General features: G+C 41.2%; 1 protein-coding gene across 1 annotated transcript in view; it reads left to right on the top strand.

Annotated features, from left to right (window-relative positions):
* BMPER (BMP binding endothelial regulator) overlaps positions 1 to 25161 on the top strand; it is a 248508-nt gene that overhangs the window by 55834 nt on the left and 167513 nt on the right. The window contains exons 4-6 of the mRNA XM_032401800.1: positions 407 to 489; positions 4353 to 4443; positions 8393 to 8475. Coding sequence (XP_032257691.1) covers positions 407 to 489; positions 4353 to 4443; positions 8393 to 8475 — 257 coding nt within the window. The remainder of the gene's footprint in view (positions 1 to 406; positions 490 to 4352; positions 4444 to 8392; positions 8476 to 25161) is intronic.

The following is a 25161-nucleotide window of genomic DNA, read 5'->3' as shown; positions in this document are numbered from 1 at the left end:
TTTAAGCTTCCCTCTTAACCTTCACAGTTTTGTGTTCATTTAAGTCTTTTGAAAAATCTCCTCACACAGTGGTGATTTTAGCCCTGGTCCTCCTCCTACTTCGCTAGGCATAAATAAAGTTGTGAGGTCATGCATTTTGGCCAGGAGAGTTCATCAATCCATGCTTTTCCATTTGAAAACACAGTCTGGGAGGTTAATCTTATCAGTAGTCAAAGAATTAATGTAAGTGAAAACCAAGTGGATATTTAGAAGGCTTAGTTGTGTTTTGAAGAAAATAGCCAAGGGACATGATTGTTCCCACTATCGCTAGTCCTGGCCTAGAAGACCTAACTTCTTTTGCTCCAACGATAAAGGAAGTACACATTCATTCTTGGTTTTTTTTCCTGCTTCTGTGTTTCCTGTTTAGGTTGCACCTATGAAGGAAATACCTATAACAGCTCCTTCAGATGGCAGAGTCCTGCACAACCCTGTGCTCTACGTCAGTGCCAGGTAAAGTCTATTTTCCTCTCCACTGAAAATGAATCGGTAAAGTCTTCCTCAGAAACATCTCTTAGACAGCAGAGCACAAAACCAAAAACAAAACAAAAATAAAACCAAAAACAAATAAAAAAACCCCAACTGTATAATTGTATCACTGTATCCTTATACATATTTACTGTGACATGCACCATAATAAGACAGGTACAGGATAGATACTATATAGCACTCACTTCTAGAAACATGCAATGGAATTGTTCACCATTGTTAAATTGTGCCTGGAAAATCTCTGGGAAGATGTATATGTCCTTGGGGAAAATTCATGTCTTCCTGTGAGTCAACTTTGAGCAAAACCTGAATTCCTGTTAGCAGAAAGAGGTATTGTTAGAGGATATATGTTTTCCTTCTTTGATTTAGAAACATTTTGAACTGGAGCCATTCTGTAAGCTTATTAAATCAAAGCAATTAGTACACTGTGAACTCAATGATTTCAACCTGACAAATGTGAGAACCACCAGTTCAGTTCCTAAGGAGCCCACTGTGGTTGGTGCTTGCTGCACCCTGCAAAGTGTTCTGATTCTGCGTGACTCTAGCTGTTACAGGTCTTCAGTAGAGCAAGATAAGGAGAAATGAGGAATCTCAATGTTCAAACTCCTTTTCTTATCTCTAAGGAAATAGTTAAAAAAATGCTCATCTAATCTTGACATAATTTAAAAATTCTCTATAGAAAAGATGCTGTTAAATCATTTTACTCCTAGCCCCATTTTACTGTTCCAGGATATGCTCTTGCATTTAAAGGGGAAAGAAAGGGGTACCTGGGTGGCTCAGTCAGTTAAGCATCAGCCTTCGGCTCAGGTCATGATCTCCAGGTCCTGGGATTGAGCCCCACATTGGGCTCCCTGCTCAGCGGGGAGTCTGCTCCCTCTCCCTCTGCCTCCTCCCCCTTGCTCATGCTCTGTCTCTGTCTCTCAAATAAATAAATACAATCTTTAAAAAAAATAAAGGGGAAAGAAAGATTAGTGTGATAATGCATATTTCTTTTGGATCTTATCTCAAGTATGCTGACATTTAGTTTACTAAAATCTGACTTTTATGCAGCCACGCTGTTATATACTCACAGTGGGCATACTCACTCGAAAGATCGTCAGTTATTTAGTTGGCTAAATGTTCAGTTCATTTGTGTAGTAAATCTAAATTATTTGTGAAAATAAACAGTAGATAGAACAGATGTAAATAATAGATTAAGTGAATCAATAAATATTTGTTGAATTTTTGCTCTGGGTTATAGATTCAACCAGCTTCATGGAACAAAGAGATGAGAGCAGTGAGTTTTAATAATATCAGAAGTCCACACTCATTCTAAAATTTGCACCACCCCACTCACACCCTACTTCTCGACCAATAAAATTTCCACTCTGATAGGGGCACTCTGAAAGCCCTGGTTACACTGCCTTTTAAGCAAGACAACCTTGTTGGAGTTGCCTCTTGGACTGTAGTATAACATTTTTATGCAACAGCCAAAGTTCTTGAAGATCCTCAAATTGCATGGGCCTCAAATTGCATGGTGAATTTTGCTACTTTCAGATGAAGACTTTATTTGAATTAAATGAAAACTATTATCTGGGAGGAAATATTTTGTTGGCTGAATAACACATGAAGCCATTTTCAAGTGTTGACACTGAAACTCCTATTGCCTATGGTCTTTGGCCACCAGCCACTCATCAGGCCCACAGAGAATGATGCAGGAATATCCCTTTATTATTGGAAGCCATCCCAACGACCAACAGCCCTGGGAGTCAGGAAGTGCTGAACTGCAGAGCAGAGCCCAGAGAGGTGATTCTACCTACCAAAGATGAACTTTGCCTTTTTGTTCTCCTCCTTTTTAAAAATGTTGCCTAAGCCCTGCTAGCTAGTTTAGAAATATTATTTCATTCAATGGTCATAAAAGCCAACCTCTAAGGTAGTTATAAAAGCTGTTCTTCTGCTCCTCTGGCACCTTCCCACTCCTGCTTATTTTCTTGCTTCTTTAGGGAACGAGAGCACCTCTGTAAATGCGGGAAATAGCCACTTACTGGTACCTTTCAGGGAAGGCTTCCTTTAAGACCCTCCTCTGCAGAATGGCACAATTGCAAACTCTTTAAGCCCTTCCCTTCTCAGGGCACAAGATCAGTAACAGAGGAGAGAGTGGGGCATAGTGGGTACAAAATACAGGCTCTGCCACTCACATAGCTTGTTTCTTCCCCTCTCTGGACCTCTCAGTCTCATCTCCTGTGCGGCCAGGATGGTACCATCTCCTAGGGTGATGGTAAGCATCACTAAAGACAGTTCTGGTAGAGGCTACATGGACTGGGCAGGACTAGGTACCAGACAGGTAACATCTAGTCAAACGACCTGGTTTATTTCCATTTGAGTTGAATTCTAGCTTCTTTCTTTCTTTTTTTTTTTTTTTGATATTTCTTTTTTCTTTTCTTTCTTTTTTTTTATTATGTTAGTCATCATACATTACATCATTAGTTTTTGATGTAGTGTTCCATGATTCATTGTTTGCATATAACACCCAGTGCTCCATTCAATATGTGCCCTCCTTAATACCCATCACTGGGCTAACCCATCCCCCATCCCCCTCCCCTGTAAAACTAGCTTCTTTCTTAAATCCTCCTACCGAAAGAGTTTCGATGGTGAAAAATTTACCTTTATTTTCCACTTTGACTTTCTTACTAAAGAGAAAAATCTGAAGATCACAAACAGGAAATTCATGCTGGGAACAATTCTGAATCCTCCATCTGGATTGCAGATAGGAAAGAGAAATTGATCTGGGGCCATAGCTTTTTGCATTGCTTCAGTTATGTAACTAAAGCACAGATCCTTTTTTGATGTTGTAGATTGTGATATTTTGACAGTTGCTCTTTTCTTTCCCAAATGTGATCTAGACCACAATAAATTCCTCTGGGAGTGGAATCCTCAGGCCTCACAAATATGAAGACATCTAGGATATAACTTTCCTTGTTGGCCTGAGATAATATGGTAGCAGACAGGATGAAAAAAATTATCTAGTTGTCACATTGTTACATTTTTTTTCAGCCTGTGCTAGCCCTCCCTGCAAAACAAAATTAAACAAACAAACAAATCCATTTATAAAATGGGTAGAGAATATGGAGAAAATTCTTCAAAGGCCAACTCTGAAAATTAATCAAAAAAATGTTTCAACTGACATTAAAATACTAGAATCCCAAGATCAGTTTGCAAATGAGTCACTTGATTTCATTTTTAAGATCCAAAGGCTCTATTTTTCCATATATGGTATGAACTTTAAAGTAGTTTTATCTAATCTCATCATTTGATGCTTGGGAGCCAGGCTCTCTATGTGAGGCAGAGTGAAATTTCTACGATTGCAGAGCTAGTCTAGATATTTCTAGAAGGGTGGTAAGTGAATTAGGTCTCCAGATGCTAGTCTGGGGTGTTACACATGTACTCTATGCCTCATCATTAATGGCTTAAAGTGTAATAACAATTATAGAAAATATAGTCAGTGTTGACAACTTAAAACAATTGTGAATGAACAGCCAGACTCTGTTAGCTACTGACGGACAGGAAGAAGGTCTTAAATACTAGATTTAAAAGAAAGAACTTTGGGCCAAAGAGAAAGACCGAAGACAGGGTCAAGGCAGGATTTGTGCTCCGAGTTTGAAAGCATCCAGGCCGTGAGCTGGGGAGATGGGACCTCAATGGTGCCATGTCCTCTGGACCTGACGCCCACCCTCCTTTGCACTTTTGGTGTCCAGACTCTTCCCCTACTCCCTTGATTTCTTTCCCAAAGTGAGTCACTCCTCGGTGGGACTTCTGGGCTGATGTATTTGTGGCATTCTGTTTTTCAGGAAGGTGTTGTCACAGAGTCTGAGCTGCGATGTGTTGTGCATTGTAAAAACCCTTCCAAGCATCTGGGAACGTGCTGCCCCACCTGTCCAGGTAACATTTGCAGGAAGGGAAGCCTGCTAGGCTCCCTGCTACAGCACATGACTGTGAAATCTCTGTGTGCTCTTTCAAGAATGCAGGATTCTCCCCCTCCAGACTGGAGCTTGTCTCCCTTTGTGTCTGTGTACATCATGGGTTTAGAGAGCAAACTCCTTTGCATAGAAATGTCCGGTTGTACTCCGGTGTGCCCAGGATGAATGCAATGTGCTGTAGGTCTTGGCATGCGGATGCTTCAGGCTCTGGAGGCCTCCTCTCCACTCCACAGGGCCACAGGTAATGCTTACTTTGGAAGGAGAGGCTGTGGCTTTCTCTTGCTTCCAGAAATGTCTTTTTACTGCTTCATACTGCAGTATCTTGGCTAGAACTCGCATTGGTGATGAGGTGACCAGATGTTTTCTGAAAACTGAGAGCTGTGTCCCTAAGTGAATTTAGCTTAGGGTTTTGCTGGTCTCAGTTTTCGGTGTGGTGCAACAAGTTGGACCCACCGTCTTTTAAGAGGGCCCCACTGCCTAGCTGACAGCAAAGGGATCTTTCCTTTCCAGTGGCTAGAGTGTTTCCTCTTACTTTTCTGAACAGGATTACAAAGGCCTCCTGCATCTTTTCTTGCCCTTACATACGAGCCCAGGGATTTTGAGGTGAGAGATTTTTTTTCTGATCCTTTAAGCCCCTGGCGCATGCTCTCAGACAGATGTTCTGAGTTTTGGTTTTACTCTGAGTGCTTTTCCTCACTGGAGGCAATACTCACAACTAGTACTCATTGCTTTTGAGATTAATCTCCAAAGGGCCTTCTGTTCTGCAAAACTTCCTGGGGAATGGCTCAGGTACCATGCTGGGATGCTCTGCAAAGATGAGCCCTGCTCCTTTTGCAGGCAGCTGCTTGCCCTCCCTTACCCTATGCAGTCTGAGACGTGTCTGAACCTGAGTCCCTTCCAGAGAGTCCAGTTTTTTCTCATCTTTAAATGACAACGAGGACAGTTGCTCTCCACTACCTCTAACCTTCCTGTGTTCCCTGGACGGTCTTGATTGAGCCAAACTTCTTTTCCACATTGAGATTTCTGTGAAGCTTGTGTTCTTAGATGAGCTTACGAGAAGGCCAAGAACTGGTCCAAAGTAGAAGAATTCTTTCCATAATCCAATTATTTTGTATCTATCAAACAGTTTGTTTGAGTTCCTTTTGCCTCTGAATGCATTAAATGCTTCGTATTATGTAACCATACTCTTAAATGCCAAAAGGGTCCTTATGAAGTTAGATCAGTAGTTCTCTAGGCTGCACATTAATATCACCTGAGAAGCTTTAAAAAAAAATAAAGCTGGATGCCCTGGCTGCATTTCAGACCAGTTCCATCAGAATCTCTGAGGGCAGAATCCAGGCCTCCCACATAATTCCTATACACCGGCAAGCTTGAGATGGATAACAGAGCAAATTTTATATGCCATAGAGATTTAAAAATCATTGTAGCTCTTAAATATGAATTCAGTTGTGTTGAAGAGACTGTTGCTTTATTGGTACAGAATCAACTCAGCGTATGCAACATTCTTCCTTACTTATGAGCTCATCATGTTTTTAGGCTGCCTTTGGAAATGTGGGTATGCAAACAGCTGAGTGAATTTATTTCAGCAGTTGAAGTTATCATATTTGAGCGATTGCTTCTTTCATTTGGCTTTTGGTTGAGTTCCCAGGAAGGAAAGGCTGAACTGTATGATTGCACATACTGCAGCGCTCAGTCCTCACGAACGTCCAGGGAGGGATGAGGCACTGTGCACAGTTCACACAGGAAGAAGTTAGACCCAGTGAGAATAAGTACCTTCCCAAGGCCCATGAGGTGGGGTCAGGGTCTGGCCCCTTCTCTTTCTTGGCCACCATACTGCACTACCTACTCCTCCCCCTGCCCCAAACACACACCATAACAATTGTTCTGCTTGGGTGCAGATGCCCTGGGAGACAGATCTTTAGAAGTTAGCATGCCAGTGCCACACGCTCGCCCCCTGGCACCTGCATAGGCTCTGTGCCTTCAGTTATGGGGTCAAGAATCAACTCTGCCCCCTCTCTTTGATTTCAAAGGCCCACCTTTGGGGTGCAAATCAGAAGACTCAGAAGAGGCCACATCCAGAATGTATTGTCCTTTGTCTTGGGAGGGAGGACTCAGCCAAGTCTATGTAGGGACAGTCGAGGGAAGCCACAGGGTATTCTCCTTGGTAATTCAGAAGGACTGGCATCTGTCATTGATCATGGAATGGTATTCTGCGTAATGACAAACACGTACAGTCTGTGGTCACTTTCTTCCTGAAACAGATTTCAGGGCATTCTTGCTGGTCTGCTTTTTCCTTTCATCTGACTTTACTCAAGGGTGGTGGGTTGTGATGGGAACAGTTTATGAAGAATTTTCATTTAAAATTCCCTTATTTAAGTTGTCAGATGTAGATGGTTGTGGTTAATATGTCTGGCAAACTGGATGACAAAACCAGTGTGCAAACATATATGAAAGAATTGAAGACATTTTGTTGGAAGTATGCTTTGGAAAGAGACATCTGGGCACCTGCCATTATTAACAAGGCTGGGATATAGCCTCTGGAGGGACCCAAGCTTACTTAAGTCTTTCTGTATCAGTGGGAACAGCAAAGAGGCGGTTGGTTGCTAGCTCTGGGTGTGGGTATCAGGTAGACTTTAAAATCACAGTTGCACTCAGTGATTCAACTTCAGACTCAGTAGCATTTGTTTCCATGTCTTTCCGTTGGACAAAGGGCTCCATATCTAGATTTAAAATGAATGGGTCCAGCAGCCAGACTAGTTGGTTATGGGTAATCCTTGTTTCCCCTTATCAGGTACCAAGAGCTTCAAGAGTTTGGTGGGTTCTGTTGATGACTTCAGTCGGCAGGACTTAAATACTTACTCTCAGGGGCATGTGTCAGTCTCTCACAAGGGCTCCTTTTGCTGATTTTTGGCACCAGTGTGCTGGCTCCAACACTGTCTACTATGTGGAAAGTGACCTCAGCTATTCCGGCAAACACCTTATGAGGATGGTCCTGAGGAAAGTGGCTTTGCCACTAGCTGACAGTCCTTTCACAGCCTGTTTGACACGGGCTGACTGGCCAGCCTGTGTTTCAGGTCGTTTATGGGATTTCTTAAGAATACAGCAGTGTCCTGAGCATCTTTCTGACTTGGAGACACTTCCTGGGCTTTTCATCTTATTTTTAGCCAAACTTGGTGGCTAACCTCTTTAATATCACATAGGGTGGGTCTGAAAAACTCTGTGACATCTCTTGCCCTGCCTTTCCCCCTTCCTGCCTTGGTGCCTGGCCCTCTGTGTGGTTCAGCTGGTAGATTAGAGCTGAGTTTGAGTTCCAGCTCTGGCACCTGCCAACTGGGTGAGTCACTTCCTCTCTCTGAGCCACATTTCCCTCATCTATGGAGAGTGACAAGAGTCCCCACTTTGTGGGCTCACTGTGAAGATGGAGTGAGATCGGGGGTACAAAGAGCCTGGTAGAGGCTGGACAATTCCTGAATACTCACCAAGTGACAGTTCTTCATGTCATCTGCTCGGTCACTTGACTTCTCTTGGCCTTCTTCTGTTTGCCTCTTCCAGCCCCTCTGGGTTTCGTTTCCCTGGCTGTGGTCAGGGTGGTCATGGTGAGCTCCTTAGACTCATAGGGCTCACCATTGTGCAGTGTTACCCCCCCTGGGCTGACCTGGCTTCCACTGTCTTATTTGCTTTCTAGCATCTTCAGGTTTCTGGACACATGTCAATCTTTTGTACTCCTTTTTTTTTTTTTTTTTTTTTTTTTAACTGTGAAGCAATCTTGTCCTCTAATTAAAGAGGACAGTCTGCTAGGTGGAAGTGGAGTGGGAGGTGGATAAACAAGATGGATGAGCAGTGGATAGAAGCATAGTGTCAAGCTGAGCAAAGGCTACGGCCCTAATTCTAAACTTTTCCTTACTTTCCAGGCTGTGTGTTTGAGGGTGTGCAGTACCGAGAAGGGGAGGAATTTCAGCCAGAAGGAAACAAATGTACCAGGTGTTCCTGTGTTGTAAGTATTGCCCTGGATGTTCTAAGGGTATTCCTTCACCAAGAACAGCCCTGATTCTCTTTACAGTCTCTCTTCCTCTCCCTCCTGACATGGAATCAAGGAAAAAGCTCATCGCTCTAGGGCAGGTTTCTCAGCTTTGGCACTATTGACCAATAGTTCTGGGCTGGGTAGTTCTTTGTGGTGGGGGCATTGGGAATGCATGTTCCTGTGCATTGTAGGATGTTTAGTATTATCCCTGGCCACAGCCCATTAGGTGCCAGTAGGACTTACCCCCCCTCAGTTATGATAACCAAAAATGTCTGCAGACTTTGCCACATGTCTCCTGGAGAACAAGATCACACCTGGTTGAAAATCACTGGTTTAAAGAGTGAGGGAGAAAAGCTGGTTTCCCTCCACCTGCTTCTTCTTTGGGAAGCTCTGGATTCTCTTTTCTTTGAGGTAGCTGTTGAGTTCTTCAGGGCAGTCACATGGGAAGCAGAGGAGGATAAGTGCAGCTTGCCTCAGTATATTCTGTGGGGTGAGATAACCTGATCGGAGGCTTGTCATTTTCACTGGGGGATGGAGAGGAGGAAATGGGCACTAAACTGTGGATTCAGAGCAGAGTAGGGATTAGTGAGACAAAGCCATAGACTTGCCTTTTTAAGAATTGTTGACTTGTGATTCATATACTAAGGATAGCTTCCGAGTACTTAGGAATGAAAGAAGGAACTTGGTGTATACCATAATTTTAAAGGGATGTGGTGATGATGGGGAGTCTAGTCTTAATCAGTGCTCCAAATTATTTATAGTAGGGAGTTAGTACAACCATATATTTTTATAACTTTTAATCTTTTGTAATGAAGAACAGATAGTATGCATATCAGAATATTAAAAAAAAATACATGGAGAACGCCAGTATCCTAATTTCACCAAAGTAGAATCATATGTGGATCATCATGAATCATAACATTTGCCATTTCTCTACATATCTTTTCTAAAATCTTTCCCTTTTCCTACATCACACACTAAAGTGAACATGACCAAGGTTGATGGTTTTTGTATGGGGTAGAAGAAGGAAAGGAAGGAAGGGAGGGAGAGGGGATATATAAAAGGTATGTAATATGAGATGTATAATACCCATAATACTATAATAATATACAAAAATATGAAAGTGATTTCGTGATGAAGATGGACAGGAGTTTGCATATTCAGACTCAACTGTCATATTTTTCTCCTTTGCTAATTATGGTTAAATAGCTTTATGTTATTTTTTACATAAGTAAGCCTTTATAACAAGCCTATTTCTTAATTTTATTTCTTCCATATTGGTAAAGTTTTCTGATAATTTTTTAAGTTAATCTCATTCCTTTGGGTAAATTGAAGAAAAACAAGGCACATTTCAGTAGGAAATTTAATTTTTTTATTTTATTTTTTTTGGAAAGATTTTTAATTTATTCTTTAGAGAGAGAGAGAGAGTGAGAGAGAGGACAAGCAGGGGGAGGGTCAGAGGGAGAGGGAGGAGCAGACTCCCTGCCAAGCAGGGAATCTGAAGTGGGGCTCAATCCCAGGACCCTGGGATCATGACCTGAGCCTAAGGCAGACACTTAACTGACTGAGACACCCAGGTGCCCCTCAGTAGGAAATTTTAAATCTGTACCTGCGTGAATTGTCTTTCCCGTAAAGGTGTGCCAAGATCAGGCAGCTGAGCCTCCTTGGGGAGGAAATTCAGAAGGTGGCAAGAGGACAGAAGTCTGCAGTTTTGCCAATGACGATCATACAAAGTTATCTAATGTCGGGAACTGGAAATGAGTTTAGAAACTATACATATAGGGGTCACAGACTCAAATGTGTCCAAGGTATTCAGATTTCATGTGTTTGTAAGCACAAAATGTGCTGAACAAAACATACCTGAGGGCCAAGTTCAGGCCCCTGGAAGTCCTGCTTTCATTTTCAATTGAAATAAAAATCCAAAGATGATGTTACTTGCCCAGTAACGACTGCTAGACTTTTCCTGCTAGCGACTTTCCTGCTAGCGACTTTTCTCCAAATCTCTATATCTTTTCTATATTCCTGTATTTTAATTTCCTAATTTCTTAATCCCATATTCTTTCCAGTTCTCTTTGTTGCCACCCTGAGCACATAAGGGGCAGTGAATGGCTTTTTCTTATGTTCCTGATGTCAGTCTCGAAGCTAATAGGGTAAGAAGAGAGGAGGGAGCTCTTGCCTGGGGATAAGACATTCGTGCCTAGGCTTGGATATGAGGAGAGCTGTGAGAGCAGTTTTTCTTTTCATAAATATAAAAATTTGAAGTGTCATGTTTGGTTTTTTGTAGTTGTTATTAAAATAACCTGGTTTTTAATATTCTTTCACTTTGTCACGTTTTGATGTAGTGCACTAAAAGAAAAAAAGATAATGTTTTGGCAGCAAACGGTCCTGTTTTGAGAGTAGTGACCCAGATGTTTGCTTTAGAAGCAATGGGGCAAATGTACAGCCTGACCCTGGGACCATGAGGCCCAGAGTGGATGGTGCTGCCCCGCAGCAGGCTTGGAAGCTTTGGCATGGAAGGTGCTAGGAGGAGTGAGGTGTCATCTTGCTGACTGAGGGGGCAAAGCCGGACAAAGGCTTTGGACAGGACCAGTGTGAGGCTAAATGCTCTGCTGGGGAGGCTATAGGAAGGGGCGTAGGCTATAGATTTTCCTGTAAAAAAAAAAGAAGACCGGGTATAATAACATGTGCTTCAGTAAAAAGGAAAGCACTACTATCCTGTGAGAGATACAAGCACATTTATGCATTTGAGCACATATGTGGCATCTGTGTGCATATATATTTGCGTGTGTAGGTGTCTGTATCTATGAGTGTAGATAGCCACATAAAGATACAAGTCTATATAAACATGCCTATAGATAGAAATACAAACCCACGCATGTCCGTGTCTCAGTTTGGATTCCCCCAGAAACAGACCCTGAGACAAGGATTTGCATGTAAGTCGTTTCTGTGGGAGATAGGAGTCTGGCAGAGGAGTGTGGTGATGAGATGAAGAGGGGAGGCAGCCAGTGGAGGGGATGTCACCAAGATGTCACCAACCAGACACCAAGGGGATGTCTGTGTTAGACCGTGTGCTCGGCCAGAGTGCGCTCCTGCTGGGCAAACTCTGGAAGCCAGTGTGAGATTCACGCCTCCGAGTTTCCTGCTTGAGAGGTAAGGGAGAGGAGATGTGTTTACAGCAACTCCCATCTGCTCCAGGGGGCTGCTGACTGGGTACCATTCTGAGGCTGCCGCTCCGGTGACAAAGTGGCCTCTAGCAGCAAGAGGAAGAAACACAGGTGGCGGCAGTTGGAAGCCTGGCGTGCACACTCATGTGCTAAGTCTGGGAGGACGGGGGCGGGGCAGCAACACAGTCAGCTACAGCATATTTGTGTGTGTCTATGGCACCTAATTTGTTTAATTTGTTTTTTGAGAGAGAGAGAGCATACACACTTGAGCTGGGAGGGGCAGAGGGAGAGGGAGAGAATCTTAAGCACACTCCATGCCCAGTGTGTAGCCAGATGAGGGGCTCGATCTCACGACTCTGAGATCATGGCCTGAGCCGAAATGAAGAGTTGAACGCTTAACCAACTGAGCCGCCCAGGCGCCCTCAGCACATTAATATGTTTCTATCTCCGAATATGTTTGTATATATGTGCGTGTCTATGTATTATATGTATATATTCATACACACATCTTTAGAACACTGGAGCACCAGTGTTTTCTTTTGCTCCTACTGCTGCTGCCTGGTCTGGGATTCCTTTCTTTTCCTTCTTCACCTGGTGAGTGCTTGAGCTCTCAGAGTCGGTTATCATCATCCCACTGCAACTCGTTGACCACTTTGTTTCCCAGAGAGTGGCAGCAGTGTTTTCTCATTTGTGTTCCCAAGGCTCACGGCTCTCACTGGCTAGCTTGCCTGCCATCTTTTGCTCCCTCCTTCTCTCACACGCACACATGCACGCACACGCACCCACACACACACTTCCAGGTAGCAGGTTGTAGCATGATTACTGGTTTATCTTACTTTGGTCCATGTTTACACTGTATGCTCCATCAGGGAAAGAGCCATGTCTCCTAATGCAGGTCTTTCTAACCTTGGTGCTTAGCGATGTGAGTGTTCAGTGATGTTAGCATTCTTTTATATTGCTGTCTTGTGACGTAGTACATTACAACCCAGTGATCTCTTCTCTTCAGGTGACAATTCTGCCCTTCTGAGCTGGCCAGCCCCTTCTTGCCTAGGAGAATGGCTATTGTATGTAGATACCCCATTCTCATTAGATTTCTGTTTGCCTGGGAGACGCCTTAAGGATGTACATGCAAAGCATCCCTAGTGTATGTTAGCCATCTCTGATGGATGACCTTGCCAACTCTCTGAGGTGTTCCTCGCTCTCAAGTAAATACTGCATGTACCATGTGGCTTATATTTTATATCCAGCCCTTTTAGTTACACTCTCCAAATTTGTGAAAATTGGTCTACCCATGTTTATGTGATGTGGTGACAGGGGCAGACCACCAGAAAGACATTTCATCTTCTTGAGATGGATTCCTTAGATGATGAAACAAATGCCTTACGCATGATTTTACGTCCTTGATTTAGGTCAGGACAGTATATATGGCATTCCAGACAGTTGAGAACATGCTAACATTTGAAGATATCTGGAGAGGATTTCACAACCTCTTGCTCTTACTCATTCTAGAAGCAGAGCATCTAACATTTTTAGGTGTGAATATCATCATGACTCACATAGAAAATGCAGTGCTTTCCTATCACTTGTTAAACTATATAATCCCCATTTACCCATTACATAAATAAGAGAGCCAAGAGAATTACTTCTCCAGAGTCCCAGTACTAATGGGGGGGGGGGGGGGGGTGAAAACTCGAGTTCTTTTGGCTGTTCCATAGAGTTGGCTGAGTCATACTGGAGTGCATTCCTTATGGCATGTGTTCAGTCTGAATAAGTCCTACATTCATTTTAAAATGGAAAGAAGATGATTCTTTCCTAACACAGAAGCAAAGTATTGTTTATAAAGTATACCAAGCATTGGTTAAAGCACACATCTGTTTCTTTTTTGTTTAAGCTTGAGTTTTTACTACCTGCCTAACTAGACAGCACACAGTTCTGTATGCCTTTGTTCAGTCAGATTTTCAGGGAACAGGATGGCGGCAGTTGGCACAGACATTTCTGTAAAATCCGATGTCTACAGACTTGTAAGACTAAAGACCAAGGTGCCAATGAGAGATGTTTGTGTTCTCTTTTACCAAACTATTTTAAGAACCCTATGGGCTCAGCATTCTTGGAAATTCCTTACTGAAGGGAGTAAAGCCCACAGAGTTTGTAGGATACTCTTAAAAGAGTGGCAAGTCCTCAGTCTGCAAAACCAGCCAAATTAACTGGCCAAGATCAATTACTTTGCTGACAAAGGCGTATTAAGTTCAGAGGATTTTTACTAATAAACATGGGTTGTTAATGGGCTGTCTGTGATGAAGGAGCTGTACTTTATTGGCTCTTAGAAGCCATGAAGTCCATAAACACCTTTGCTCTCACTTACACTTTAGATACTGCAAAGTGCTGTCTCCCAGGGAAAGTGAAACTCCTCGGAAGGTTATTTGGAAAGAACAAAGCAAATGGAGATCTTCATGGTTCCTGCTCCTCTTAGACCAAATTCCTTAAGATGTTCTGCACAGCCTAGCATGATCCAACCTCTGCCAATCTCTCTGGCCTCATTTTTGGCCCTCCCATGTCCTCTCTGCTCTGGCCTCTGGGCAGATCCTGAGAGTCCTCATTACACAAAGTATGGACCCAACCAGCAGTGTTGGTCTCATGTGAGAGATTGTTAGACATGCAGAATCCCAAGCCCTATCCCACACCTATTGAATTGATATCTGAAGTTTAATAAGATCCCAGGAGTACTTACCTGCCAGATAAAATTTGAGGAGCACTGGTCTAATACCTCATGGCCTTTACCTGGGCTGCCTTTTCTTCTCTCCTTTCTTCTCCCTATCATCCCCCATACCTAGCTAACACACACTCATCCTGCATTTGGAAGCCCAAACATTCCTTCTTTAGGGAAGTTTGATCTGATTCTCAAGATGAGATCAGGTCATGTTGCTAAACCTCTTAGAGCAGCCCGTACCTTACTTCCCAAACATTTAAAATGATTTTAATTAGATTTTTTTTTTATTTGTGATGATTTTATTTAACTCCACCAGGGTACAATGGTTTGTATCCTTACTGCTTGATATATAATGGGCATGCACAATAATTGCTGAATTCATGAACAAATGACCACTGACTTTGATTTTCCTTTCTTTCCTCATTGCCTCTCTCCCCACTCTGCTACTTTAGTTTCCCCCTGCACATTTAGTCTTTGCAAGTTCAGCAGGGAATAGAGAGATGCACATCACGGTAGATGAGCTCAGAAAGGAAGATGGATTTATGTTCAGCTGCTGTAGCACTTATAATAAATTGCTTTGTATGGAATGCGGATGACTTCCCTGGAGATGTCTTCTTTGGAAAGTGCTCCTTAAGCCTCAAAGATTCCTACTACTCATGGCAGCAGGAAGATGCAGTGGCAGGAAGCACTTGCCAATATTCAGGGCAGAGCTTTGGAAAGAGAGCATGATTCTGTACCCTCAGAGTTGACCTTGCCCTGAAGTAAGGGGGAGACGTGTCCGACCTCTCCCTGTTCCAGCGTGTTCGGCTTCAGATTGCACTTCCCTATAATAGGAAGCAGTGGGACATCTCCTCATCTCCGTGGTCACGAAATGCCACGGCAATCCAAGTCCCATATTCCCACCACACTGCTGCTCCTCTTGCATGGGGACTTGGGGCCCTTCGTGCTTGAACCTTCTCACAGGGCCTCTCCCTGACTTGTTGTAATACGTGCAATTTGGCACATTTTAGATCCAGGCTGTCATTATATCTTCCTTATCCACAGGGAGAAATTTGGCTACATCTGGACAATAAATTGGAGAATTGAGCAATTATCAAGTGAATTGGATTAATGTGGGCAGTTTATCTAAATAATGTGGGCGCCAAGCCCTCAGAATAGTTTTCAAAGTAGTCTGAAATATTGGTATAATTGCTGCAGTCTTCTGTTTTGTGTTGTGGATGTACCATCACCTTGAGGACAAAATGTTCTTGGTTTTGAGCAGTCAGTTGAAAAAAAAGAGTCTTTTCTTTAGGGTCTGGTTAGCACTTGACCACTAGGAGGGGACTCCAACTTGTTTAGGAAAGTGGCTGGTGCTATACTTGTCTTTGGCTAGACCATGAAGTTCTGAATCTTGGTGTTTTATGTTAGAATGAATCTGAGCAGCTGTGATCTGTCAGCTAAGACTACTATTGAAAGGTCTATTGTAATGCCATTCTCTTTAGATTGAATCCATAAATGTACAAGTATTGTTACGGGAGTGTCAAATTCTTGCTTCTTGAAAATATCACCAAAACGACCTGTTTATAAAGCAAAACCAAGTGTATTGCTTAGTTTATTGATCATTACCTTGACAGAGCCTTAAAATTATGTCTTAGAAGGGAGAAGGCAAAGGTAAGATATTTATGAGGTTTGGGGGGCATCTAGTTTAAGGTGGGTTTTTCACTGTAAGGTCTTGATTTGGATTGGTATGATATACTAGTCTAGAATTGGTGGGAACAGTGAGGCAAGGGCTCCAAGGCATGTCTTAAAGAGGTCATGAGCCTAGATGAGTTATCTATGTTACTAGTTGAGTACTTTCAACAGAGTTCCTGAAATCAACAGGAAGCTCAATTTTTTTGATGTTAAAAAGACTGGGAGTAACTATTGTATATTTTAAATCCTATTTCAGCCATCCCTCATGTGTTTTCAGTCCAAATACTGGATTTTAATCCCTACATATATCTTTATTTTTTTGTAGTTTCTAAGCTTTCTTATGCTTATTTCTTTATATAATTTATAACTGAAACTGCCTATAAAGTTATTTTTCTGCATAGGGAGGCACCATTTTAAAAATGAGCCCAATAGGGAAAATGGTTGGAAAGGAAGTTTCTTGTACAACATTTGAGCATTCATAGGAAAACACATAGTTTGAAAAGAGATCAGTGAATGATTTATTTACAGAGGAATTACTGTTAATAATAGCTGCTTTTACTGTGTATACTCTGTGCCAGATACATATAATGATTTAATGTTAATTTTCAAAATTGTTCTGCAATCGAATAAAACATACAAATTGGCAAAAAAAAATTGTTCTGCAATCTAGGGAGGCATTAGCCCCCTTTTTTGATGAAGAAAGTGAGATTCTGAGAAGTTTAATAGCTTGCCTAAGATCAAAGAGCTAATACGAATTGAAATCTTGAACTGCTTGATTATAAAGCCACATGTCATTTCTCTCCCATCTTACCCTTCTTCCCCCAGACCAACCAGTGTAATTTTGAGATATTATGTATGATTGTAGACATTTGGAAGTGGGAAATGCCATTTGAATCTATGGAGTGAAGAGCAACCAGACTTTTTGAGGGAGAAATAATGGTGAGGTGAGCATTTACAAAGAACCCCAATTTTGGTGCAAGAGGTGCAAACACAATAAAAGTGTGAATTACACTTCCCCTCTCAGAAGTTCACAAGTCTAAGCAAGTTTAAACTCATACCAGATTTCAGCCTTGGGTGTTCAGCCTAAGTATATGTCACTGTGATGCCAGAGTGGATGAAGAACCCGTATCTCTTACCCTCACATCAGTTGGAGAATGGAGACGCTATGATCTATAGTGCGTTTCCTCGCCAAGAAATTATGAATATACAAAGAAAATGTGAGAGTTGCTGGGATAGAGCCATTCTCACTGCTTCTGCTTCCAAAGATGGATAGAAATAAATGTTTATCTAATGGGGCCCGTCTATCCCTTGCAGTAATCACCAACAGAGTTGAAGCAGCAATTTGGGATAGCCCTCTTTGGAGATTATATAGAGGAGTTGGGTTCACCTGGACACGAGGTTCAGTGGTTCTGTGAGTAGAAATTCATCCACCTGGTAGAATGAAGCAAGTGTATAATTGTTTTTGAGCATTTGCTTTCTACTATCCATCTAAGAAGCGGATACATTTACATAATTGAGTGGAGTTTGGAATAGAGATTGAGAGCTGGTAGGAAAATGAGCTCAGTTGGTTAAATCTCCTCCCATTTATCCTTGCAAAGATCATTCCTTTAATTTTTTCCTCTCCCTTTTATTCTTTTTAAGTTGTGTCATGTGATGAATCCTTTTTATCTCTGAAAAACCCAGGAAAGATACTGATTTTACTAAATGCTGAAGAATATCCCAACTGTTTAGCCATTCCTCCTTCCATCTTTCCACCCCTCACTTGTCTCTATAGCCAGCCAATCATTATTCATTTAACTGATTGTCTGCTATGTGTTAGACATTGTATTAGGCACTGAGTGCTCAAAGATGAAGGGGATTTCATTTTTTATCTCCAGACAATTATAGTCTATTGATTTGGGTGTATTAAAAATAAACCCCAAATCAAACTATCATGCAGCACATTTTTTGTGTGCAAAGTTTAAGATTATATTATATGATAATATGTGCTAACTGTAAGATAGATGATAATTATATAAATTCCAGATGGATTGAAAAATAGAAACAACTGTACAATTCAAAGATAACCACTGTTAATATGATTTGATATATTTCCTTCCAATCTTTTTTCTCCATATTTACATATAGTTATATAATTAGGTAGGATCACATCCTATATACCATTTTGCATCTTGGTTATTTTCATTTATCATCATATTGTGAACATATCTCCATTTCATTAAAAAGTAATTGAAAATTGAAAAATATTTTTAATAGCTACATAGTATTCCAACAGTATACTATGATTTATTTAGCCTTTTTTTTTGGTATTAAAAAACTAATACTGTTTTCAGTTTTCACTGTTAATGAGTGACATGACAAACATCTTTGAGAATTAATCTTTCTTTGTTTCTCTGATTGTTTTCTTAGGCTGAATTCATAGAAGTATAATTAGTGGGTTGGGGATACAAGCACTGCTGTGTCTCTTTGTGTGTGTTTTGCTAAAACACCTCATGTAAGTGACGTCCTAATTTCTGTTTCAATCTATAGCACATAGGTGTATATATCCCTGCACCAAAACTGTTTTTCCACTTGAGAACCTTGTTTTCATTGGCATTTGACTTCTGGAACTGAACATTTTTCATACATCAATTAGTCAATTGTGTTTATTCTGTAACTTATGTTTTTATTTCTCATTTTTTATTGAGTGGTTAAAGTTCTATTGAAGTTTATGTATGTATGAAGGATATTAATCTCCTAGTTATGTTAGGTGTGTTTTTAAAAACACTGAGAAAAATGCTGTGTGTGTTGTTTGACCTTAGTGTGTATATTGCATGTTGGATAATGGCAGAGTTTGCTGAAATCCTGTGTGTTCTTCCAATCTTTTCTCTTCAAATCTTGATCCAAATATATTAATAAAGAGAAAAGTGAGTCAATATTGTTAGCTCCCAAATTTAATTAGTCCAAGACTTTTCTTGATTTCAGCTCCTCTCTTTCTGTCTCTGACCCCTTCGTTTTGAGATAGTGATCTTCTGTACTTGTTCCCAGGCTAAAGTGAACTTACTCTTTGGGTTTCGACAGTGCCTCCTCCCTACCCCATGGCTCTGCAGCCTCCCACCTTGCTGTCTCTTCACAGCTTTCTTTTTCTCTCTTGGCTCAGACTGAGAAAGACCCCCTGCTTTCCAGGCCTGTTCATCCATCGGGGCTCTTGTTCCCATCCTTTTCCAACTTCCCTCCTTCTGTGTTTCAGATTTTGTTTCTTGTGGATAGGCATAATGTGCCTTATACCTTTGAGTGCAGTGTCTCGCACATAGGAAACAGGAAATATTTGACTAAATGCCTGGTCTTACACTTTCTGATTTGAGTATCCATGTTCTTGAAAATGAGTTATATGATCTAGAACCTTCTACCTTCCTACTTGGGACTTTGTTTCAATCTTGAAGGCAATAAGCTACATATTCACGTTTTTCTTTCAATGAGCATAGTGACATGAAGGGTTTATGATAAACCTGTAGAGGGAAGAGAATGCAATCTAAAGCATTTAAAAAAAAAACTGGTGAGGAGACATCTGAGTGGCATTGTGAAGAGGTAGGGGTGGGGGTGGGGTGAGCTCTGAGTCCTTAGCCTCATGGGAGGGCAAATGTCAGAAAGTATCTCCCTGTGGTGTGGCAGGAAGGGAAAGGAAACAGGCATTAATAAAAGTGAGAAGAAATATCCCTTTTTTTTTTTTAAGATCTTATTTATTGATTTGACAGAGAGATAGAGAGCACAAGTAGGCAGAGCGGCAGGCAGAGGGAGAGGGAGAAGCAGACTCACTGCGGAGCAGGGAGCCTGACGCGGGGCTCAATCCCAGGACCCTGAGATCACGACCCGAGCCGAAGGCAGATGCCCAACCGACTGAGCCACCCAGGCGTGCCAAGAAATATCCCATTTTATCAACAAAATAGAATAAAATATTAGTGTTGCGATACTTTAGAGTATTTCCAGACATTTTTGATCTTTTCTCCATTATCACCATGAGAACTTAATTTTTTAAAAAAAATCGGTACTCTGGGTCTTGCTCCTCTGTCTTCTTGTTTCTGCTTTATGGCTCCCCCTCCCCTCCATTTCCTTTTCCATCTCTTTTTCGTTCCCTCCTGCTTCCATTTTCCCTGTCATTTCCAGTCCTCCTGGAGGTATCCTGCATTGGTTCTCATCAGTATCTTGGCATGATAGCCTGTTTCAGTAAAGTAGCATAATTCACTTTCATTGCCATCCTGGTCTCTCCTTGAATAACCATCCCAGAGTTCTGTGCACACTAGATATTCGGGAATTATCTTTTGAATGAATTGATTACGCATTTTGGCACCTTTTAAATGTCATTCAACTGTTCGATTTGGAGGGTGACAGTGCTTTTGTGGTCCTGTGAATGGCTTCAATTACCACCATTCCCTTTGAGTGGAATTTTAAATGGTACCACTTGTTTCATGTTGCTTTCATAAGCAACAATGTGTTTGGATTGCAGGGAGCCACTGTCCTCCCAAAGATTGGGGGATACTGGACCACAGACACACAGAAGAATATTTCCCCCGAACATATCCAACATTGTCTTCTAAAACCCATCTCTGAGCCTACACTGAGTCAGTGCAGTGAATCATCCCTTGTAAACCCACCTAAATTCTTACTGTGGTTTAGAAGGGCCAGCTTGAAATATTGAGCAGATTTTGCTGTTTGGAAAGGGGACAGGCCTCCAGGATCTGGATGAACCTTCTGTGCAAGGAGCACCGTGAAATGTATAAACAACCCAGAGTTATATCGAGTGTCAAACATTATCTATCACGTAATTCTCTGCACTGCCGTTTTGCCTAGTGCCTCTTCTGTTCTCTGTGATACACATCAGAATCAGACAATGTGATCATGATTAACAGTATTCTGTTCCAGATGTCCTATGTGGGGACTTTTTAAACCCCTGAATATTGCTGTAGTTAAACACAAGTAAAAAACATTACTCATAATGAACCAAAAGAAAGGCCATGGTTTGTCCATGACATTTTCTTCAGTGAGGGGGAAAAAGGTACCTGTTTCATTTTTGGTCTATTTAAATATAAATTTGTAATGTAGTCAAATATCAATAGAAGCAATTAGCCATTATACGGTGGTATACTTTGGTTGTATTTTAAGAATGAAAATTCAATAATAGAAAAGCGACTTTTTAATTTCAAAATGAGTACGAAAAATTACTCTCACCACATCATTTATACCAATACACATCTTACTTTTTTTCACGCTTTAATCTGACAAAACAAGTTTTAATGTACTTCCACATTTTGGTTGTTGGGCTGTGTTGACTTTAGGGTTCTTTTCCCTCGCCAGTCTGAATTTATGAATGTGATTGGTAGATGACAGGAGTGACAGTTCTTGACATTGGTGGAAAATGTGTTTCTTTTCAGTTTCAAGTTCAAGAAAAGGAGAGGGAGGGGACTCTTGAGAATTTTTGGTTTTGTTATTAGGTTTTCAGCATCCATAATATTCATCAACAATGGACACAGCTGTCTTTAATAACTAAGCACACCAACTGAAAGAACAGAACGTGTGCCAGAAAAACATCAGGCTGTAAGGATTTTTTCCAGTGCAAAAATTTTCATATATTGAAGCAAGATTTCATTTATAACCAAACTGGATGTTTACTCTAAGCTTCTATCAGTTAAGTAAAAGCATTTGACCAAGTGCTAGGAAAAGTGCAATGAAGTTTTGGTATTTTTAAAAGTTTTGCCTTTGGTACTATATTGCTCTGGATGGTTTCAGAGCATGCAGATGTGTTCTGTCTCCCTTAGGGGGCATTGTTGTGGGCAAAGGTCACTGGCCAGCCTGAGGAGAACTGCGGTCCTGTCCTGCTTCTGTCACTGGCCAGTTTTGTGACCCAGAGCCTTCCCACTGACCTCTCTGAGACTCAGTTTCCTCATAAGTAAAACAAGAGCTTGTTAGAACCTTTTCAGTTCTATAATTTCCTGACTCAGAAAAGCTCTTAATTCTCCCAGGAAGCAAGTTATTTGATAGACTCTAAATACAGGTTAATGGGATTATTTTTTCTAATATAATAACAGGTCATCACTACATTTTAGAATTTACTTTTTTTAAAAAAATGCATTAATTTTTTATTTATTCATAGTTACATTCACTCCCTTTGTTATACATAGCCATGAGTTTTGACAAATGCACAGTCGCATATATTTTTAAATAGTTAATGTTATTATAAATTATATTCAGAGATGCAAAAAAATCTACCTATTATTGTAGCTATACCACAAGTTATATTAAAAAACTAGAAAGATAAGTTAGTTTTGACTCCAGTCATAAAGCTTCTCTGAAATATCAGAACATGTCTGGTGCCTCCAATAAGTCTAGAATGAGGAGGAAGAGGCTCTCATCCATTTTGGATCTCATGAAGGTCTTCACTCATGAAATGTATTTGCGGGTTTTGTTTACAGAACAATGATTAGAACTAGAGGAAGCTTTTCTTTCCCGCCCCCCCAGGATAAGGGTAAGACAGTACAATAGGATGGTAGTGAGAGCCAGGAATAGAATAGAACTCCAGTGGCTGGGTTCTCTCGCTCGTGTTGCTGAATATGTAGGTTGTAGTTTATTATACGACCCTAGATTCATTGCTCAGAGATGGAAAGGCATTTCAGTGGCTTGACATGTTTCCACATTAGTATAAAACCAAGTAGTATGAGATTGAGGGTTTTCTGGAAGAGTTTTGAGGTTCTCTAAGGAGAGTGCCCTGACCTTTCCAGCTGTGTTTGTTCCTTGAGACCTGTGCAGATGGTAAGTGTTCTTTCCTTCTCCATGTTAACTCTTGTTTCTTTCTCATCCCAGGTATTGTCCAAATGTTGGTACAGAAGAGGCTTGAGTTTTCCATAGGGTAGGGTAACCATGACCATAGTATTAATAGAGTCAGAGGATAACAGGTGAATTCTGTATAATCCACCTGGGATCTGGCCAATGGGCTCTGGTGGGAGGACATAGTCTTTGGAGTCAGTGGGGGTGGGGATTTAATTCAGCTCTGCTCCTCTAGCAAATGAATATACCCCTGAGCCTCACTTTCTTCATTCATAAAATAAGGGACCACTTCTTGGCAAAAAATATCCAGGAACCTTATGTTTTTTTCTGCCATCTAAATATGGTTGCCATAGCAAACAGGACCTACAAAGCTAATCCATCTTGGAAGAGTTTTAAGCAAAACGGAAAAGATAAGGATCTCTTGCATCTTGCTGTAGAAATAAAATCAGAGATTTCAAAGAAAATTTAGGGCTTTGGAACCCCAAACACCCCCACTCCCATTTTTTTTTTCTTACTTAAATAAAAGAAGTCCCATACAGCTGTGAGGATTTCATGGGATGATGTATACAAAGTGTCCTGCCTAGGGGCGCCTGGGTGGCTCAGTCGTTAAGCGTCTTCCTTCAGCTCAGGTCATGATCCCAGGGTCCTGGGATCGAGCCCCACATCGGGCTCCCTGCTCTGCGGGGTAGCCTGCTTCTCCCTCTCCCACTCCCCCTGCTTGTGTTCCCTCTCTCACTGTGTCTCTCTCTGTCAAATAAATAAAATCTTTAAAAAAAACCAACCAAACAAACAAAAAAAACAAAAAAACACAAAGTGTCCTGCCTAGTAACAGGACTTAGTAGATGTCTCCCTTTCTTGCAGGGCTGAATAATTTTTAGTTATAGTGCTTTCAATGGTAACTGTTTGAATTTAGGACATTAATTTGTATATCGAACCTAAATGTTTTAAACCAAAATTTCCTGGATTAGTTTCCTGAGAAGAAACCTACCAGATAGCTTCTTGGTGTCTGATTAGTGCCTTCCTACACAAGGTGGCACGAACAAGCTGCCTCTTTGCCTTGAAATGCCAGTGCCTTTCTTTTTGCTCACAGGGAGACAGTATTCTTCAGTCTGAGTCATTCTTTCTCTTCATTAAAGGAGCTGTTAGGTCTCCTCAGCCACCTTGGGAAATTCTAGACACTGTTCTAGTAGCATTCCAACCCTGCTCTGTCCAATGAAAACAAAAGTGAGCCACATTTGCAATTTTTAATTTTCTAGTAGCCACATTGAAAGAAATAAGAAAGAAAACAGGTGAAATAAATTTAATAATACACTGTATTTAACTCATTGTACCCCAAATATTATCATTTCAATATATAAGCATTATAAAAATATTAATGGGACATTTTACATTCTTTTTTTCTTTTTTCATACTATGTTTTCACCTTATGGTGTGTATTTCATACTTAAAGCCCTTCTTATTTCAGACTAGCCACATTTCAAGTACTCAATAGCCCTTTGGGGAGTGGCTACCATATTGGACAGCACAGGTCTAACCAATGCTGGAAGGTACAGAAGAAGCAGGTCCCATATTCACACTCAACAGGACCTTCCCTCCTGCCCAATACCATTACATGCCATATTGATATTCTATTTGCGGACTTCCGGGTTGATATTGTGCCAAGAAACTAGGGTGAAGTAAAAATGGAAGTTAGTTACCAGCTAGAATAATCCTTTCTAAGGGTTTGCCTCTTTCTGCTCTGAATCCTCCATTGGTATCCTTTCTTTTTCAGAGTTAAAGCTAAAGCTCCATCCTCAAACTTATCTTCCAACGCTCCCCGCTCACATACACCTTTCCAGACATGCTAGGCTTCTTGCGATTCCTCAAACATGGCAGACACTCTCATCTCAGGTCTTTTGTATTTGTGGAGCCCCCTGCCTGGAATGTTCATCCCCAGATGTCCAGGTCTGGCTCCTTCATCTCCTTCAAGCCTTTGCTTGAATATCACCTTCTTAGTGAGGTCTTTCTTCACCAATGCCATCTAAAATGGTGACCCTACTTTGCTGCCAACTCCCTCTGCCATCTGACACTCCTTATCAAATTGATCTTGTCTGTTTTTTCCTGGAGCTTTTTTATTGCTATCTGATAAGTTTGTTTTTTTCTCTATCATTCTCTTTTCCCCCCCTGCCCTGGTAGAATACAAGCCCCATTAGGGCAGGGACACTGTTTTGTTCATGCTGTATTCCTACTATCTAAAACAGAACTTAGCACATAGTAGGCACTCAACAAATATTTGCTGAGGGATAAATGAATGAACAATACCAAACCTTTGATATTTCT

The sequence above is a fragment of the Phoca vitulina genome, unplaced genomic scaffold (genome assembly GCF_004348235.1).
Source record: "Phoca vitulina isolate PV1807 unplaced genomic scaffold, GSC_HSeal_1.0 scaffold4, whole genome shotgun sequence".
NCBI lineage: Eukaryota > Metazoa > Chordata > Mammalia > Carnivora > Phocidae > Phoca > Phoca vitulina.
Note: the sequence above shows the minus strand (reverse complement) of the source record. Positions and strands in the feature narration are given on the sequence as shown.